Below are 16,407 nucleotides of genomic sequence, written 5' to 3'. Positions count from 1 at the left end.
TAAAGGAAAATCAGTCTATGTGGTCAAGTGGCTTGAGACCTGGTCTAAACCCTGGAACCCTGTCAAAGAATTATTACAGTTTGTAATGAAATATTTGTATACTTAATATATTTACAATTTGGTTATAATGAAAGTAAGAATCAATTTTGAGTTTAATGATAATCGTATAAATTCTAAGACGTCTTAATTAAGCGTTAAAACCAGTATATCTGTTTATGTAACCAATGTACCGGAATATAAAATTTGATTTAAATATTAGTAACTTTTAATTTTGTACTATTTAATATTTATTTATTAATTATGTAATTAATTATAATTAGAATTTAATAAATCTTCATAATTTTACTCTTTTATATATAATTACCATAATTCGTATATATGTATGATTTGATCACAAATTTATACATTTGTGCTTAAAAAATTAAAGAAGTGTACCCTAATAAAGGTTTGATTTAAATTATCATTTTTGATACTCCTAGTGCAATAAATTGGCACCCATTATGCTGTTCGGTAGAATCCCTGTGCAGAAGAACATTTACAAGTGCAATAGAGGTTTCCTCAGCTTCTCTTCTTAGAGGTTTCTGTCAGAGAAACTGACAAGTAGTAGAAAACACAAATACATCACTGTAAATAGAATCAATGTACAGAATGTTTAACGTACTTCTTCTAGGTAGCAGAACAAAACAGAGTAACATACAATAATTATTAAGGAAACATTATTGCCAGTAATCAAATTATTAAAAGTTTAAAACCCACCACACAGCATAGAGCATAAGTAAAGTAGAACTGTATCATGATTTTGTCTGTATCATCCAGCTCCCCACTGAGATATTCAGTTAGAAAATGATTATAAAAATTTAATACTGTTTTTATAAATGTACCAATTTTATTTTATTTTTTTAGAAGAACATAGGGATACTTTTAAAATTAATTAAAAACCAAATTGAGTAATTAGACTTTAATACACCTTATTGTATTTTTTGTTTGTTCTTGTATAATTCATTTTCTGTGAATCCTATTTCATCTATCTTTCTGTTGTTTTCCGTATATATTGCTACTATTGTTTTAACCTTCGGATATGTTTCTATATACTCATTATCTTCCTTGACACTCAATGGGAAGTACAACATTTATGTTAATGTTAAGTGTACATTATTTCATTCACATGACTTTTTTGTGTATGAAAATAGTTATAGAATAGCACAGTCAATAAAAAAAATTAATATATTCATAACCTCAAATCTTTGTATTACATCAGTCAATGATGCTGCGAGGCAGTGGTAGTTGCCCTTGTTACCAGGTTGTAACATTTATTAATTATTTACCAGATTTAAACTCACCATATTTGTATTTTCTTATGCAGCTCGACTGTACAGCACTACTCGTTTGTGTTGACGAGTCACGACTCCAAGTGGACATTTGGGTTCTGCCGGCATGACCCCAAGTCCGAGACTGCTCTTGTGGTGCTCAGTTTCCTTCCTTGGCACGAGTCTTTCACAAAGTGAGTACTCGTAATCTATAGGTCTTTCATAGGACGTGTACCCTCTCAAACAAGAACACTTGTGTAAGTTTCATTTTTATAAAAAAAAAAAAAATATACATTAAAATAGTGTTCATCATACTTCTAGTAAAGTTTTGGCTCTTTCTATAGCAATTGACCAACTTACCCAAATCTTCATCAAAGAAACAAACTATCAGTGAACAGAACCTATTTTAATAGTCAGCAAAAATGGAGGGGTCAAAGGGAGTGGGGTGACAAAGTAGTTCCTGGGAGACTTTGTTTACTGGGTACTCATTTTCTGGAAGTGGCATTTAGTTATAATTGGTGTATAATAATGAGGTTTGAAAGTTTTTATCAAAAGTGAATATCTTTCAGACTTTTTATTTATAGACAGTGGAGTTTGCCTTTTATTTGGTAATACTTGTATGTGTTTTTACAAAGACAGTAATCTAGCAGTAGTTTCACTCTTGTTTTCTAAACATAACCTCATGTCATCACCAATTTGTTTTGAAGGTTCCTGAATGTAACGGCTGAACTGACCCACAGCGCTCAGAGTGACGAACTGTGGAAGTTTCTGGATGCTGTCTACCAGACCAAGGTCCCGGATCCGGGTGGTAGTTTCAAAATTCCCATTCACCAGAACAGCCAAAATGTAAGTTACCTTCCAGATCACATACTGTTCAGAAATATATTTTAAAAACTTAATATTTAAATAATGTCTTAACAACTTTGTTTTTCAACAATTAAATACAAACCAAAACCTAATCAAGTTTTATAGGGAAATTTGAATAATTACTATTTATATATACTATTTATAAATATATACTATTTAAGAATGAGAGTTACAGCAGGTATTTAATTAACTCTTCCTGGTGAGGTCTGGCAGAGACGTATGTATGAATGTATCGCAATATAAGCTAAAAACATACCTTGTCACACAGTACACACATCTCATTATAAAAATACTCCAAACATTAAACAGTGTTTTTAAATGTGTATTGTGAAGGAAACAGGATTTTCCACACATTTGAATCATAGTTTAAAGTTTTATTGTTAATTGTTGTCACAACTTTATTTATTTAATTAAATCACTACACAATGGGTGAACAAAAGGCATGATGTCATTAACAGCGGCAGTCCATAGGTAATTCAAAGTCACGAACTTGCCAGTGCATATTATTTTGGTATAACTCTCTGCAAAAAAAATACAATTTGATAAAGTAGCTCCTATTATTTTCAGTCTGTTTTGCAATTTCTGTGATATGAGATATCTCATGGAGATAAATCACAATTGATAGACTATAAAACACCACCCTGTTATGAACAGCATGCACCATAGATATTAATAACAACACAGTAATATAGACTAATGATTGATAATTTTTTCAGCACTTCGTCTGCCAAAGTCCAAGTCAATTTCAACTTCCAAGCATTCCTGAAAATGTGAGTATAAAGTCCAGTTTGCATTATTTTCAATAATGTTACACAGATTGTTGGTCCATAGTAAATTTCAGTTCAATTCGTTTCTTTTCATATAAAGTTTCTATTTTACATAGCTCAGGCAAACATGTGAAGCATCAATATATTGAAAGCTAAAGATTACAATATTTTACATAGCCTCTTGCAATAAATTAAAAATTACAGAGGTCTGTCTCATATCGTCGTTTAAAAAGGTATTCTGTACTGAGTAGTACACTTTGTGAGGCAGCACTTCAGGAATTTTTAATTTGGATGAAATATATTCATTTTTTATTTGATAGGGAAGGGCATTATATAACATTTCAGAGTATACTCCTTGTTCTAGCAATGAAAGCTGGTGAATTGGATAATAGAAAGTTTTTGTGTAACTTGTAATTTATGTTCTTTTGTCTGAAAAAGACTTGGAAAGTATGATCTCAAGAGATACAAGGTTTAAATATATACATAGACATATATATATATAAGGTAATTTTAAAAATATTGTTAAAACTGTAATGTTTTTAAATAAAACATGGTTCTTACTATTCTTTTTTGGATTTTAAAAACGTCTTTAAAACAAGACATATATTTTCCCAGAGTGTGAGGGGGGAGGGGGAAATAAAACTTAAGTTTGTTTATTTCTGCGTCTAGAAGTATAAAACAAATTGTTTACAAATAATAACCAAATTTTGGATCTGTGTCCTCAACGGTCAGACAATTTGCACATTCCGAGCAGGTGCCAGCTGCGGCTAATAAACAAAATCTGTTTAAAGCGGTGTTAAAAACTACAGTTTTAAATTGTGTTTACAAAAATAAATTGCCTTTAAAACAAAAATAATGACTATAAGCGCAATAATGTGGCCAATGTAGATTTTTTTTTACCGAAACCAGCTGAGTAATAAGTTAAAATTGTTTACAAACAACTGGTTTGACAACAACTTTTATCCATATTGTTCAAAAATTACAATCTCTTAAGTTAGCACTATTGTACATATCTGGTATAAAACTTTGGTCTTATTAAGATTACAAGTTATTCTGGTTATGAATTTTCAAAATTGTAGTTTGGTTGAAAAGCGCCAAAACAACTACCATTTTTCGTTATTACCAACATAAAACTTCAATTTAACGTTTTTAAACAATTTGATTTATTTCTAGATGCAGAAATAAACAAGCTATATTTTAATTTAACTCCTGTGATTTCCGCTGAACTAGTTAGTTTGTAGTCAACGTTCAAACTAGGTTATCTGTACATTTTGATACAAGAGTTGTATCCAACGAACGTCTATGCTTGTTGCTGTAACAGCGGTTCCCATACTGATACTATAGCGCTGTGGCTGACATTTATGAACAAAAACGCACATTTTACACGTTTAAAAATCTTGTCTTGGCGTCTGTAACTAGTACTGGAGATTTGAGGTTATGTTATAAACATTTTTGCTACAAATTTTGAAGAGCTTGTTGCATTTTTGCTAAGAAAATTTTCATCTCATCACCCTGCTTTCTGGCAACTTTAAAGGAAAAAAATAATAACATTTAATGAAACTATTTTCTATGTATTAGGCTTTTTAAGATTTTGGAAAATTAAAAATGTTATATTAATATTATTAACATTATTAAACATTTATTTGCTTACTGGCTATTGAAGCGATGTTTATGAAAGCCAAGATACACTCTTTTCAATAAGGACAATCAAGATCATGTACGAGGGTCATTCAATAATTAAAGAGACAAACAGGTCTGGGGAGAAAATGTTGGTAGGGTTATTTTGGTACTTTTATAGCTTTAAGTTGACGTCACTGGGATAAGCCCCGATCAGCTGATTGATTAACATTGTTGTTTTTATAACTTCAAAATACATTTAATTATGGCAAGTTCACTTGAAAATTCCACTTTAGTTGAACAACGTTCTGTTATTCATTTTTTTACTTGCTGAAGGGGAAAAACTGGTGAATATATACTCTAGAATGACTAAGTGTACAGTGAAAATTTTTTGAATCGTGGAAATTTTTACAAGTGGGTAGAACAGTTCAAAAATGGCCGAGACTCAGTGACTGACAAACACCGTCCTGGCCGACCAGTTGAAGTTTGAACTCCCTCAATGGAAAGTCGAATTGATGATGTAATTCGTGCTGACCACCGGAGTGAGTGTAGAAATGATACTTCAAAAAGTTCATGTGAGTATGGGTACAGTTCATAACATTATTAAAAACAAATTGAAGTACCGCAAAACATGTGCAAGATGGGTCCCAAAGGAGTTTACACGGCTACACAAGGAAGGTTGAGAGTGCACACAGATTTAAGGAACATTATAAAAGAGAAGATGAGCACTTCCTCAACAAAATTTTAACATGTGATGAAACTTGGGTTTACTATTACGAGCCAGAATCAAAAAGGCAAAGCGCGGAGTGAAAGCACACCAGCTTCCCTGTCAGGAAAAATTCAAAAACCATTCATCAGCAGGAAAAGTCATGTTGAGACGTGTTTTTGGATGCTGAAGGTCCGGTTTTTTGGGATTATCTTGAAGAGTAGCGTATAATTAACAGCCAATACTATTCTGATAAATTTTTTAACAGAGTGAAGCCAGTCATGAGAGAGAAATGTTGTGGATCTCAGAGGAGAGGTATGATTCTCTAACAAGACATACTCATACTGCTCAACTAACCCAAGAAACCATTAACAAAATGGGCTGGGAAGTACTGCCTCATCCCCCTTACAGTTCCGATTTAGCACCAAGTGATTTCCACTTGTTTGGTCTGCTGAAGGAGGCATTGCGTGGAAAGAAGTTGCAGGATAATGAGGACATCAAGAAGTTTGTGGGAAATTGGCTCAAACACCAAGTTAAAGAGTTCTTTGCAGCTGGTATAAAAAAGCTTGTGGTCCGTTGGAGCAAGTGTATAAATGTTTCCTCTTTAGACCTGTTTCTCTTTAATTATTGAATGACCCTCAAAAATATTATGGCATAATATGTAACCTTGGATCTTTCTTTAAATTTACTTTTGTTTTAGTTCAAACAAAGTAAGCATAGACTTGCTATGAGAGATTATATTATAACATAATTCATTCATTGAAAATAGCTTAGTGCCATTTGAAAATGTATTTAATGCCCCAATAATCGCTTAGAGACCCAGGATTTTTTTAAAAATTGAATTTTAAATGTGTAACAGTTTATATGTTAGTATGTATACACACTCGCACATGTACGCACGCATGTGCACAAACACACACACATTTATATGTAAATATATTTAAATACTGTTTTTTAATTAATTGTTTTAAGATTTTATTCATTTGGTACTAGTTCATTTTAAATAAATCTTTAATTATGTTTAAATTATTGGATAAATCACTTGTTTTTTAATCTAGAAATGTAAATGCATAAGAACTATTAAATCTAATTTTAGTTTGTGACTCAAATTTGTAGGTTTAAGGTTATAATTAAAAGATAATTATGTTATTTAAATGTAAATTTATGATATGTTTTGACTTTGCCTATGGCTGTATTATGACGTTTTCAGCGGTTTTAAATATCCATGTGACAAATAAAGACTTATTATTACTTTAACCCTTCAACGCACTATTTAATTTGCACTGAACACCCCCTAAGTGGTCCACTTAATTTCTTGTTTTTCACAGTTTTGTGACAACATTACCTATACATACATTAAATGATTTTCTGTTAAGCCTATACTTGTAAAAGTGATTGTATTGCTAAAATATAAGTATACCCATACAAACATGTACAAAATACCATTACAAAATTTTTTAAGACATGTTTACTGGAAGTTATTTGCTGTACTTATGTTAGAAATTTGCAACTGTGTGATATGTCTTGAAGCAGTCCTTTAGGGATAGGCCAGCCTGACATTGGGGACACCAGTAGATCGTGTCCCTTCTTCTGCCATGTTTGTAGCAAACCACACATCTCCTTTGAGGCTTTGCTTTTTTCCCAGTTGATGGAATCTTTTCAATAGAATGTCTTTCAGTTAGGCGCATTGGTGGAGGCTCAGTGGATGGTCTGCCTTGAACTGTTCTTGGTATCTCTTGTTGAAATCTTTCCAAAATTTCTTTTACTAGGCCTAATCTAAATGTTAAGTGATCAATATTGTTGTGTTTTAACTTCCAAATTATGTATGAGTTCAGAATTGTAATGTTTAGCATACGCTTGAAGACTTTCATGTACCACTTAGTACCTCTTTTCCTTTCCAGTAGATAGTTCTCTAGCATTTTATCTCTAAGGTCCACACCCCCATATTCTTATTATATTCTACTACAATACCAAACATAACCAAACTAATAAACAGCTAAACACAAACAATAACATCGTCATGCCAGCAGACAAAGTCGTTTCACAGTCAATTGTGTAGTTAGAAACAGCTGACAGCAAGCGACAACTTGATCAATGTTTTTCGTCTACTGTAAACTACATGTTGAACGGCTTTCGATACATAGGTATCGATACACCGATAGTTCATTTCATCTTCTTTCCAACGATGTATAACTCGAATGTATTACACCAAAAATAACCGAAATATATTCGTTATAAGATCGGACTGCACGATGCGTACAGCGTACGTCGCGGGCCGAGTTCAGCGGTAAACACTAGACGTACGGCGTACGTCGCGGTGCGTCGAAGGGTTAAAAACCATCATCTTATACATCATTCTTATATCAGTTTACAGTTGTTTTGTTGGAAGGAATTGTCTTCTCAGGTTGGGTGGCCTGCAAGAAAAAACCATAATGGTGATCTGTACTGGTTACCCAACCTAAGCAAACATTTCGTAAGTGCAACTACCGTGCTGACAAAACCATTAATATACAGTTCTGAAGATACAGAGTTAAGCTATTAGTAAAACATATGTAATCCAACCACAAGTTTGTACCGATGCAAAATATTAGTTATTACAAAAATTGTTGTGCTAATAAAAATTAATTTTATTTGAATTAAATAATGATTTAGGGACTATAAGTTTGTTTGATTCCTTGCCTTTAAATAATTTGTTAGCTTATGATCATTTTTATAAGGTTAATGACATTAAACTTACATCATAGTAATATGAGCAGTATAGGTAACTATTTTGAAGATAACGTTGTGATGTTTCAGCGTAACCTGACTGAATACTACAATGCTGTGGACAGCCACAACATGATGGTAATATTTGCTTCCATGCTGTACGAACGCAGGATCGTGTTCACGTCGCGTCGCCTGAACCGGCTCTCCGCCTGCGTGCAGTCTGCCAACGCCATCCTCTACCCCATGCACTGGCAACATATCTTCATCCCTGTGCTACCCAGCCAGCTGGTGGACTACCTGCTCGCTCCCATGCCCTACCTTATCGGTGTCTCCAATACACTCCTGAGTGTCAGTAATATAACACTTTTATATAACAACTTGAAACTTGATAAAGTATATTAATAATTTTTATTTAAAATACAAAGTGATCCAAATTGAAAAATACTGTTTGAATATTTTAGAAAACAAATGTGGTAGAAGTGAATTCCCAAACATAGCGAATAAGCCACACTGAGCTCCCAAACAGCTGTAATAATATAGTGCAATTAATCCTTTATCTCTAAAATGATCCTGTACCATGAAGTTTATGATTTTTTTTACCAGTTTAAAATTCTGTAGTGACTTTCTTAACCCTCCGACGATGACTGACGGCACAGACGTTCATCAATACCGCTTGTGAACTGATAGACGGCACAGCCGCAAGTCAACTTTCCGCTATTATTATGCGGAAACCGTTTAAGTTATAAAAACAACTTGCACCATTCGAATCCTCTACTCATAAATACTAATTCATTTTACATAGTTTCTATCTGTAATGTTACTCATTGTCAGGTGATATCGATCCAAAGGCCACATGTCTTACAGCTGACATACTATGCAGCTGGTGATGCGCTGCACGGCCTAGACGTTCTTTGTTGCTACTGTTGCTAGGTTATTATGTAGGCTAGGTGTTTATGATTGTTATGTTGAGAAAATGGGTGATCCTTGTTGTTGAAATGTGAACTATTTGGATGATGAAAATATTAGTTCTGATGATGAAAGTGACATATCTGCAAATGAAGCACATGATAATATTTCTTTGTCAGATTTGTTGTCAGGTAGTCTAGATGATTAATGAACTGGTGGAATGTGAGTTGGGTTGTGAACAAATTGATAGTGACAGTGACAACAATTCATCATTATCTAACATACTTCTTGCCTAAAGAATTCATCAAACACCAATATGGATACACGTACTGCCAAAAAAGTAGTACATACTTTACACTTTCATCAACAAACTTTTTTGTGTTGTAAATAAGTGTATATATATATGTTATATTTTTGTTCACTACAAAACTGTGTATATTTTGTACATTTACACTATCTTACTATCTCAAGTCATGTGAAAGTTACATGGAGTACACATACACATTTTTCAATTTGTACAAATAAAAAACACAATACTCTAGTATGAAACTGCCGAGCACCTGCTCTTTCATTGCCCTTCAATAGCAAGGGAGCGGTATGCCATCTTTGGTAGTTTGGACAAGGGTGGTGAATTTCCCCAGGAGGACCTGATAGGTTGTTTTCGGCGGTTTGTGGAACTGCTGAGTGGTAGGCCTTATGGTGTGTTTCTGGGGTGCACAAAAAGCCCTTGAGCCTTAAATGCATGGCAGTAGGCCACCCTAAGGAGGGAGGGGAAAAAAGTGCATATTTTTATTACCTTAAAATTTTCTCTGGTTTTTAACAAAAAAATTGAGATATAACACTTATTACTTAGCATTTAGCATATATTTCTTTAAAATATCTAAAAATATGCTACACAAAGACAAAAATTAGTGTATCATTCTGGAAGTTTCTTATTATAATCAAAGGGTTAAAAACTATAAGATATTTAAAATGTTAAATATTTTACAATATGTTGCCTTAGAAACAAGGCAACAATTTTGGAAAACAAACAAAAAATTCTTAAAACTGCATTTTGTGTGAATAAATTCCCCCCTTTCTCCAAAAGCATCCTCTCCTAATTAGATTTCATCACCTAAAAACTTATAAAAAGTAATCCTTCATGATTTTTTATTTATATTTTTTATGATCTTACTTTGGTTTTTTAGACTCAAAATAAGATTTCTTAAATTAAAAAATTATAATTGGCTGAGATACATTTTTTTAATCAATCAGAAAAAAGGTTCTCTGGAGATATTTATACTTAATTGCTAAATTTCATCACTCAATCAACCAAATCAGAACTATCATGGTATTTGTTTTTACAGAAATTTATTTCAAATTGAATGTTAACTTTTATAAGATAATTTTACATGTAACTGTTACCAATATTTTATTACACACTTACAGATATACATATGAAACCTATTTTTTTATTTTAGGATTTTCACAGGGTTTGTTGTTTGAACCACTATCTTTCTTCTATATTGTGTATGTATGAGAAAGTCAAAACAATTCATAAGTTAAATTCAGTGATTAAAAGCTTATTAGACAAATTTCAATAATTAACCCTTTGAGTGCCACAGCATCGCTAATTTTGAGGCTACCTAAAGTGCATAAAATGCTGGCGTCGCCAATTTTGACGTTTTGTATTTTAATAATATTTTATATAGTAGCCTACAAGGTTATTTTGGCCAAATAACCAGATAGCTGTATTCAATATGTTCCAAACTATCAATAAATGCAAGCTTTATGTTGTTTCCCTACTATTTGATGTGCGAAACATGTTCGAGTGCTTATCAGGAGGCCACATGTGTGAGTACTTATCAGGAGGCACTATTTTTGGACGAGTTTTCCTTATTGGGGATATAATAAATTAAAGTATAAAAAAGAACAGACTTTAATTAACCTTTTTTGAAATTTACAAGTTATTACGACACTAAATGAAAACAAAAACTAAATGAACAACGTTTTATTATTCGTAAATGACAGGTTATTCCTGCGTCTAAGCCTATTTAGAGACGATTTGGCGATAGTATGTCTCATTGAGTATTTTTCTATTCATTATGGAAGAAGGAACGTATAATGAAGTTTATTTTGGTCTCCAATAAGGAAAAGTCGTCCCAAAATAGTGGGCTGCAATAATACCGAAGTACCTATGCGATGATTGATGATTTTGTCGTCGAGTCACGTGACGTAGCGGATGAGTACTGTGCTGCGCAATGACCTTTCTTGTTGTTTATGTGCCGATAACCAAGCATTTGAGTAAATACAAACTAAAATAGTAACTTATACAGTTTTTTATTGTATTTATTTATAAAAGTAATGTAGTGATTTGAGTTGTGTCCAACCAAAAAACGTGAGTTCAGCTAAACCCTAAAACATGAGTTTTAAATAACAACCCTAAATTTATTAGGGTTGTTATTTAGTAAATGTAAATTTATATGCAAATATGTTAGCAAGTATTTGTCTCTACATTTACTAATCATATTTATTTGTGTTGTCTTGATGTGTTGTGAAAACTACACTATTACTATGTAAATGTCTAACAAATGAAGTACAATTTATAATCTGTCATTACCGGGCAGCATTTAGTTATTACATATAATGCCATGTTTGTTTTAATAAAATTGTAGAATCATGTATTAGACAAGAGTATTATTTAGAATGTTATGGCCTTTATCATGGTATAAAGAAAAAATCTTAAAAATACCATATAAATTAGGTTCAAATTTAACTATTTATAAAAATACTAAAAACTTTTATGTAAAAACTATAATTTTTATATTCTTATAAAGCAAATTTTGTTTAAAACGGTATATCTCATATAATTATGCATTTAATTAGAAAAAAAAACAACAAAATTATGAAAATCTCTTGGATGGTTATTTTTCAACAGCTTTTTCCCCAAAAGCTTACAAATATGCTAAATAAAGCCCGGCAAGTTATGGATATGACTTGGGAAAATGCCAGCGGCATTCAAAGTGTTAACTATCCTAGAAATTTCAATATATAAAAGTAACTGTTGCTAGTGTAACACTGTTTATGTATGTGGGCTAAACCAAAGTTTTATATGGTGTTACTTAATCAGTGGTATCGGTTTACTATAAGAAAACAGCAATCACCCAAGGACATCAGCCTAGTTTGATTCGTGCTGAAGTCAGGCCCCTTGAACTGATTTCAAATAGCAAATATTGTACAGATAGCATAGAATAAACCAGAAACAAATTTTTGTTTTACAAAAATGTTGTTTTATAATTTTTGAAATATTAAAAAAATAACATTACAAAAATAGTATCAATAAACTGTATGTGTGTCTATTTTCCTAAACAAACTACTTCTGTATGTGTAATTTTTTTAAATTTGAATTTAGTTAAATCAAATTCCATTCTTAAAAATTATAAAAGATTGTATAAATTAAAACACAACATACTGAAATCAAATGACACCAAAGGTAGAACAAAACGTTCTGAACTTGGTGTCAAAGCTTAGTTTCTTTATATTATTGCAATCCAATAGTTCACATAAATCACCAAACTACATAATTAAATTTACATTACTGTGGTCAAATGCAGAAATTTGCAACATTTTTGTATTATTTTATATATATATATATATATAATTAAGTCAATTAAGTCTGGAACCTCTTTTTTAATTTTTAAACCACAATATAAAAAAAATACCAAAGTTCACACGTGCTTACTGGTGATAGTAACGCATACATCTGCCCAATTACCGACCGGATAATCCCTTTGGGGGACGGTCCACAAGGAGTCAGACAAAATTCTTAACACGTTAGCTGCCAAAGGTATTTTTGAAACTTCTCTCAAATGCCATGTAGGTCAGATCTGGCCGGCACCGTATATAATGGTAAGACTTTCTGTCGGCCATATCTGACCGGCAACATCAAAAAGCAGGGTTATGTTAGGTTATGTTTTTTTACTATGTGCTGCGGTCTACAGTCAATTTGTTGAACTTCTAGCGATCTTGAATATCGCTATTTACCTACAAAACGACTCCCGTTGTTGTCTACTTACTTTAGCGCGGGAAATTAATACTCAAATATTGACTTGTTGTCATGGTATTGTGTCGGCCAGAAATGGCCGGCAGTATTTATTACGTAATATCGATCATTTTGATACTTACAAAATGAATTAAATTCTTGTTAGAAACACATTTTACGTGATGGAGTGATTGTTCAAGGATTGAATAAAGGTACAGCCAATGATTTACAAATGTTTGGTTTAATTTTTACATAAATCAGACATATTAAACCTAACTATCATTTTTTTCAATAAAGTACATTTCCTTGTAAAATATTTAGTTGTGAAATAAAATAAAATTGTAAAAATTTGCAATATTGATAATAATTACATGACACTTTGTTATAAAACATGTTATTTGTGAACTTCACGAAAACAGTCTTTACATAAGTATGGCTTCTCAGGACACTGCTCACAAAATGTGTTCACTTTGCCCAGTTTCTTGGCCACATCACGTCCACTTACTTGTACAGCTTTTTTGTAACACATTTTGCAGTACCTTCTGACCCTGTGTCTACCCTTTCCCTCTCCAGTAAAGTTTTGAGATATAGTCAGATAATGGTGCCCTGTACCTTTTACAGGAGTAATAGTGTTATTATCTAGACCCATAAGTGAAACAGCCAGATTTTCTTTAAAAGTTGTAATTGACATGCAGTGCTTTTTCTGATGTCCGCCTGCTGTAGGTCTTGCTTTCACAGCATTAGTGTAGGCCAGCCAAGAGTTTACAACAGCGGTTCCAAGAACTATTTCTTCTGCTGCTTTATGGTACCATCTTCTTGACTTTCGAACACCAGTGCTATAAGATGAGAGTTGGTCAGACACATCGATGCCCATCTTTCCCTTGTTGTACTCAACTATCACTAATGGCTTAAAAATGTCATTGCCTTTTTTGTCTATTTTTCCTGTGAGAACGTACTCTACTTCATGTTTGGTGGACAACATTCGCACTTCTCTCTTGTCCTTCCATTTGGTAACTACAATACCATCTTCATTTTCAAGGGCTTTCATTTCTCCTTTTTTTATTTGTGCCTTCATAACATCGGCAGGGAGACCTTTCCTGTTTGCTCTCACAGTACCAACAAGGTGGGTTCTTCTAGCTAAAAGATTTTTGGCAAGTTGCACTGATGTGTAGTAATTATCTACATATAAGATGTGTCCCTTATCCAAGTTATGTTCCATGAGTTCCATGACCACTGAGGTTGAAACTAATTCATTATTTTCATTCTGGATGGTCCCTTTACCCATGTAAACTTTTATACAATAGGTATACCCTTGCTGGTCACAAAGTTTGAAAATCTTTAGGCCATATTTGTGGGCCTTGTTGGGTATGTACTGTCGAAATGACAGTCTGCCCCTAAAGGGAATCATGCTCTCGTCTATTACGAGATCTTGGCCAGCAGATTTCTTGTTCAAAAAAATGTCGTTCATCTTAGAAATTAGGGGCAAAATCTTTGCGATACGCCCATCACGTTCCTCAGCAGCATGATCGTTAAAATGCCAAAAGCGTAGCATTAGCTGGAAACGGTTTCGGCTCATAACTTGAGAAGCAACAGTATTCTTATACAAAATGTTGCCAGACCAGTAGTCTGTTATGCGGGGATGATTAGACAAGCCCATCCATATGAGGATACCAATAAACTTCCACATTTCTACATCATCTGTGGGAGCCCATTTATTAAGTCTACTACTTCGGTTCAACCTCGTTTCTCGCAATACTTTACTGGCATTTCTATTAGTCTCTACGACCATCATTTGTATAATGTCGTCAGTAATGAAAGCTAAGTAATAGTCTACAGGTTTAGCATCATTGGCCATATTTAAATGGTACTCAGAAGTAGAAGTGAAAAGAAATTCTTGTTGCCTACCTTTAAATTCAGTCCATTCATCCATCATCACTTCTCCGTCATTTTCACCAGAATCGCCACCGTTCATATCATTTGTCTCTATTTCCATTGTAGCCTCGCCTTCATCATCACTACTGTCATGATCCGATTCACTTGGCAAAAAGTCCGGATCTTCATCCGTGTCGTCAACACTTGAACCTATGTTTTCCTCAATTTCATGTTGAGGGTCTGGTTCACTGGACATTGGACAGTCCAAAAGTCTTTGAATTTGTTCTTCATTTACGTCTCTACTACTCATAATGAAATCGTTTACACAAGTTTAGTTTCGTTCAAACTAGGTTAAAAGAAAAGATTACGCACGCACAATAGGTTATTAGAAGATACAATACACTATGGCGGGAACACAGTGGAATGCACGGACGAGCAATGGTTACTGCGCAGGACAGTGGCTGACAGCGCTGACAGTGGCAGACGGCAGCCCTAACTGATACCAACATCGGCGCACAAAATAGTCGCAACAGTGAGCAATATAGTGCCGGCCAGATCTGGGCGGCAGTGTTATTTTTAATGAAAAATCACAACGAAAAATGTTGTGCCGGCCAGATATGGCCGACGCTCAAATTGCATTATATTCAAGAGATTTCAATGCAGTTTTGACAGAAAATGAATTTTAACTAACAAAACAATTCGAGTTAATGAATAAAATAATTTTAGAAACTTGGCAATTTCGGGGTTGGGCAGTAATATGAGCGTGGCATTTAGGGCTAGTTTACTGCCGGTCAGATCTGACCTCCATGGCAGCTAACGTGTTAAATAGCAGCATAGGTCAAGTTTGGTATCAAATTAAAGGTCTTACTTAGCAGAGTACAATGCCGCAAACCGGACTTCAAAAGGTGGATTCATTCAGTAGTTATAGCTATTTGAATTTTAAAACAATTGAACAATGTAAATTATTAAGTATTACAAGTAAACACCAATTTTTAAGTACCTGTGATCAAAGTAAGTGTTCAAAATGTTCCCCTCCTATCGTCTGGCAATGTCCTAGGCGGTTGTAAAAGCCATCCACTGCATTTTGAAGGTAGTCACGAGGAATATCTTGAGCTTCTTGGACTATGAGATTTCTTAGGTGCGCCAAATCTCGAGGCTTAGTACGATAAACTTTATCTTTGAGGTATCCCCAAAGAAAAAAATCCAGCGGAGATAAATCAGGGGAACGAGGAGGCCACTCTACTGCACCATGTCTTCCAATCCATCTGCGAAGGAATATTGTATCCAAGTATTCTCTAACAAGGAGAGCAAAGTGTGGTGGCGCGCCATCTTGTTGGAAATACATTCTTTGAAATTGTCGACCAAGAGCAGCTTGTAGTGCAGGAATTATCTCATTTTGGAGCATTGCTAGATACGAGTCACCATTTAAATTACCATTGATAAATAATGGGCCCATAATTTGATTTCCTGTAATACCTGCCCAAACGTTAAGTTTCTGTGGATGCTGTGTATGACACTATCTGCCACTTTCACATTCTAACAGTAGTTGTGTTATTGGTAATAATTATTGATTCCTGGCTTCGATTACTACATTGTCAGATGATGGGAGGGGAACATTTTGAACACTTACTTTGATCA

At 33.6% G+C, this 16,407-nt stretch overlaps 1 protein-coding gene across 2 annotated transcripts in view; it reads left to right on the top strand.

Annotated features, from left to right (window-relative positions):
* The window catches only part of LOC124369837 (DENN domain-containing protein 1A-like), a 65,960-nt gene that overhangs the window by 13,464 nt on the left and 36,089 nt on the right, over positions 1-16,407 (top strand). For both annotated transcript variants that reach the window (XM_046827976.1, XM_046827968.1), the window contains exons 3-6: positions 1,364-1,501; positions 2,015-2,153; positions 2,891-2,944; positions 8,061-8,318. In XM_046827976.1, coding sequence (XP_046683932.1) covers positions 1,364-1,501; positions 2,015-2,153; positions 2,891-2,944; positions 8,061-8,318 — 589 coding nt within the window. The remainder of the gene's footprint in view (positions 1-1,363; positions 1,502-2,014; positions 2,154-2,890; positions 2,945-8,060; positions 8,319-16,407) is intronic.

The sequence above is a fragment of the Homalodisca vitripennis genome, chromosome 1 (assembly GCF_021130785.1).
Source record: "Homalodisca vitripennis isolate AUS2020 chromosome 1, UT_GWSS_2.1, whole genome shotgun sequence".
NCBI classification, from domain to species: domain Eukaryota; kingdom Metazoa; phylum Arthropoda; class Insecta; order Hemiptera; family Cicadellidae; genus Homalodisca; species Homalodisca vitripennis.
This window is presented reverse-complemented; position numbering and strand designations above follow the sequence as displayed.